At 67.9% G+C, this 4,830-nt stretch overlaps 1 protein-coding gene across 1 annotated transcript; it reads left to right on the top strand.

The window, feature by feature from the left end:
- Nucleotides 1–545: 545 nt before the first annotated feature.
- LOC127061343 (gastric inhibitory polypeptide receptor-like) lies at nucleotides 546–4,569 on the top strand (the record flags this gene model as incomplete). The annotated part of the gene is given in 6 exon segments (XM_050988004.1): nucleotides 546–633; nucleotides 1,295–1,446; nucleotides 1,448–1,591; nucleotides 2,905–3,008; nucleotides 3,356–3,548; nucleotides 4,416–4,569. Coding segments are annotated over 6 exon segments (835 nt in total), but the record flags the coding sequence as incomplete, so codon positions are not given.
- Nucleotides 4,570–4,830: the final 261 nt, after the last annotated feature.

Genomic DNA, 4,830 nt, shown 5'->3' with positions numbered 1-4,830 from the left:
CCCCGGGTACCTTGGTGTCCCCCGATGTCCCCTCCAGGTCCCCTCCGATGTCCCCCACTGATGTCCCTCCCTTGATGTCCCCCGATGTCCCCCCCGGTGTCCCCTCGATGTCTCTTACTGTCCCCTGGTGTCCCCTGGTGTCCCCCGATGTCCCTCAATGTCCCCCCCAATGTCCCTCGATGTCCCCTCAATGGCCCCCCGGTGTCCCTTGGCGTCCCCCGATGTCCCCCCACGGTGTCCCCAATGTCCCTCGATGTCCCCTGGTGTCCCTCGATGTCTCTTATTGTCCCCCGATGTCCCCCCACGGTGTCCCCCGATGTCCCCTCGATGTCCCCTGATGTCCCCTCGATGTCTCTTATTGTCCCCCGGTGTCCCCTGGTGTCCCCTGGTGTCCCTCAATGTCCCCCCGATGTCCCCTCTGTCCCCCCTCTATCCCCCCTCGATGTCCCCAAATGTCCCCTCCATGTCCCCTCTGTCCCCTCCCGTCTGTCCCCGATGTCCCCCCTGTGTCCCCTCGATGTCCCCTCTGTCCCCTCTGTCCCCAGGAGCGCTCCGCCCAGGCCACCGTTGTCGCGTGGCGCCAGTACCGCCAGGCGTGCGAGCTGCACCTGCGCCTGGCCCCGCCCCCGCCAGGTGAGCGCCACCCCCGGGCCACACCTGTCACCCCTGAGTGTCACCTGTGCCACCCCCGGGCCACAACTGTGTCACCTGTGTCACCTGGGCCACCCCTGAGTGTCACCTGTGCCACCCCCGGGCCCCACCTGTCACACCTGGGCCACACCTGAGCCACCCCTGAGTGCCACCTGTGCCACCCCCGGGCCACCCCCTGGCCACACCTGTGTCACCTGTGCCACCCCCAGGCCACACCTGCGCCGCACCTGTGTCACCTGTGCCACCCCGAGTGTCACCTGTGCCACCCCCGGGCCCCACCTGGGCCACCCCTGGGCCACCCCTGAGTGTCACCTGTGCCACCCCCGGGCCACACCTGTGTCACCTGTGCCACCCCCAGGCCACACCTGCGCCGCACCTGTGTCACCTGTGCCACCCCGAGTGTCACCTGTGCCACCCCCGGGCCCCACCTGGGCCACACCTGGGCCACCCCTGAGTGTCACCTGTGCCACCCCCGGGCCACACCTGTGCCACACCTGTGCCACCCCTGAGTGTCACCTGTGCCACCCCCAGGCCCCGTGTGCCACCGCAGCTGTCCCCAACAGCACGGCCACTGTCCCCTGCCCCACCTGTGCCCCACCTGTGCCACACCTGTGTCACACCTGTGTCACCTGTGTCCCCGCAGGCCCCGTGTGCAACCGCACCTTTGACCTGTACGCCTGCTGGGGGGACGCTGTCCCCAACAGCACGGCCACTGTCCCCTGCCCCTGGTACCTGCCCTGGTACCCCCGAGGTGAGCCCAGGTGAGCGCGGGGAGGGGAGGGGACAGCGGGGACAGGCAGGTGACAGCGGTGTCGCAGTGCAGGGCGGGGTGGTGGCGCGGCGCTGCGGCCCCGACGGGCGCTGGGTGACAGACGACAGCGGCAGGACCTGGCAGGACAACTCCGAGTGCGAGGACCTGGCACAGGTGCAGCCGCTGGAGGTGGGGACAGGTGGGGACAGGTGGGACGGGGGGACAGGTGGGGACAGGGGGGGGGACGGGGGACAGTGGGGACAGGTGGGGACAGGTGGGGACAGGGCGGGGACAGGGGGGGACAGGTTGGGGGACAGGTGGGGACAGGGAGGACAGGGGAGGGGGACAGGTGGGGGGGACAGGTAGGGACAGGGAGGGGGGACAGGGAGGGACAGGATGGTGGATGGGAAACGGGGGACAGGTGGGAGGGGACAGGGAGGGGACAGGTGGGGACAGGTGGGGGACAGGAAGGGGGACAGGTGGAGGGGACAGGTGGGGGACAGGGAGGGGATGGGAGGGGACAGAGGGGGGACAGGTGGGCACAGGTGGGGACAGGGACGGGGGACAGGTGGGGACAGGGAGGGACAGGGAGGGGACAGGGGGGGACAGGGAGGGGACAGGGAGGGGACAGGGAGGGGACAGCGCGGGGACAGGGAGGGGACAGGGAGGGGACAGGGAAGGGACAGGGAGGGGACAGCGGGGGGACAGGGAGGGGACAGCGCGAGCACAGTGGCGCTGCAGGGGACAGGGAGGTGACAGCGCGGTGACACCGCGGGGTGCCAGCCCGCCGCGGGAGGTGCCACGTGCCCGTGCCCGTGTCGCGCTCCGTGTCGCCGCGCGTGTCACACACCGTGTCACACTGCGCGCCGGGTGACACCGGCTGGCACCGGGTGACGCCGGGGGGCGCCTTGGTGGCACGCTGCGCTGGCACATGTGTCACCCTCCAGTGTCGCGCTGTGCCCCGTGTGCCGTGTCCCCTGTGCCACGCTGTGTCCCCTCCCGTGTCCCCTGTGCCACGCTGTGTCCCCTCCCGTGTCCCCTGTGCCATGGCGTGTCCCCCACTGTGTCCCCTGTGCCATGGCGTGTCCCCTCCCGTGTCCCCTGCCGTGTCCCCTGTCCTGTGTACCCTGTCCCCTCCCCTGTCCCCTGTCCTCTGTGCCATGTCCCCCTGCACCCTCCCCTGTCCCCCTGTCGCCTCCCGTGTCCCCTTCCCTGTCCCCATGTCCCTGTCCCTGTCCCCTGCCATCCCCTGTGCCATCCCCTGTGCCATCCCCTGTCCCCTGTGCCATCCCCTGCCATGTCCCCATGTCCCTGTCCCTGTCCCTGTCCCTGTCCCTGTCCCCTCTGTCCCCTGTCCCTGTCCCCCTGTCCCTGTCCCGGTCCCCTGTCCCTGTCCCTGTCCCCATGTCCCCATGTCCCTGTCCCTGTCCCTGTCCCTGTCCGTGTCCCCATGTCACCTGTCCCTGTCCCTGTCCCCATGTCCCCATGTCACCTGTCCCCAGCGCCAGGTGTGGCTCCTGGAGCAGTTCCGTCTCCTTTACACCGTGGGTTATTCGCTGTCCCTGGTGGCGCTGCTGGTGGCGCTGCTGCTGCTGCTGCTGCTCAGGTACGGACACACCTGGGGACACCGGCACACCTGGGGACACAGCACACCTGGGGACACGGCACACCTGGGGACACTGGCACACCTGGGGACACAGCACACCTGGGACACACACTGGGGACACACCTGGGACACGCACACCTGGGGACACGGCACACCACCTGGGAGCACACTGGCACACACTGGGGGGTCAACTGGCACACCTGGGGACACAGCACACCTGGGGACACGGCACACCTGGGGACACTGGCACACCTGGGGGACATTGTCACACCCATGGGTGTCCCCGTGTCCCCATGTCCCCACGGTGTCCCCGCGGTGTCCCCACGGTGTCCCCTGTGTGTCCCCAGGCGCCTGCGCTGCACGCGGAACCTGATCCACGCCAATCTCTTCGTGTCCTTCGCTCTCCGCGCCGCCGCCATCCTGACCCGGGACGCGCTGCTGCCACACCCGGGCCACCAACAGGGCCACCAACAGGGCCACCAACAGGGCCACCAACAGGGCCACCAGCCCGGCCACCCCCTGCAGCTGCTGGGCACGCAGGTGGGACAGCCAGGGGACACAGAGGGGACAGAGGGGACAGCCAGGGGACAACCAGGGGACACTGTGGGGACACTGTGGGACAGAGGGGACAGAGGAGACAGCCAGGGGACAGCCAGGGGACACTGTGGGGACAGCCAGGGGACAGAGGGGACAGCCAGGGGACAGAGGTGGCGGGGAGGGGACAGAGGGGACAGCGGTGGCAGCGGTGGCAGGTAGCAGTGATGACAGAGGGGACAGGTGACAGTGGTGTGGCCGGGGAGGTGACAGGTGACAGACAGGTGACACAGGTGACACAGGTGACAGGTGACACAGGTGACACAGGTGACACAGGTGACACAGGTGTCCCCAGGTGAGCCCGGCGTGCCGGGTGGCGCAGAGCCTGGCCCAGTACAGTGACACAGGTGACACAGGTGACACAGGTGACACAGGTGACAGACAGGTGACACAGGTGACAGGTGTCCCTGTCCCCAGGTGAGCCTGGCGTGCCGGGTGGCGCAGAGCTTTGCCCAGTACAGTGACACAGGTGACAGGTGACACAGGTGACACAGGTGACACAGCTGACACAGGTGACACAGGTGACACAGGTGTCCCAGTGAGCCCGGTGCGGTGGCACAGGTTTGCCCAGCAGTGACACGGTACACACTGACACAGGTGACACGGTGACAGGTGACAGGTGACCAGGTGACACGGACACGTGACACAGGTGACAGGTGACACAGGTGACAGGTGACACAGGTGACACAGGTGACACAGGTGACACAGGTGTCCCCAGGTGAGCCCGGCGTGCCGGGTGGCGCAGAACTTTGCCCAGTACAGTGACACAGGTGACACAGGTGACACAGGTGACACAGGTGTCCCTGTCCCCAGGTGAGCCCGGCGTGCCGGGTGGCGCAGAGCCTGGCCCAGTACTGCGTGGGTGCCAACTACGCCTGGGCCACGGCCGAGGGGCTGCACCTGCTGCACCTGCTGCTGGGCACACCTGGCCGCGGGCACCTGCCCGCCCTCCTGCTGCTCGGATGGGGTGAGTGACACCTGTGTCACCTGTCTGTGTCACCTGTCTGTGTCACCGTGTCACCTGTGTGTGTTACCTGTGTTATTGTGTGTCACCTGTGTCACCTGTGTGTTACTGTGTCATGGTGTTACCTGTGTTACCTGTGTGTCACACCTGGCCGCGGGCACCTGCCGCCCTCCTGCTGCTCGGATGGGGTGAGTGACACCTGTCTGTGTCACCTGTGTGTGTCACCTGTGTGTCACCTGTGTCACCTGTGTGTTACCTGTGTGT

This window comes from Serinus canaria, unplaced genomic scaffold (assembly GCF_022539315.1).
Source record: "Serinus canaria isolate serCan28SL12 unplaced genomic scaffold, serCan2020 HiC_scaffold_685, whole genome shotgun sequence".
Classification (NCBI taxonomy): domain Eukaryota; kingdom Metazoa; phylum Chordata; class Aves; order Passeriformes; family Fringillidae; genus Serinus; species Serinus canaria.
Note: the sequence above shows the minus strand (reverse complement) of the source record. Positions and strands in the feature narration are given on the sequence as shown.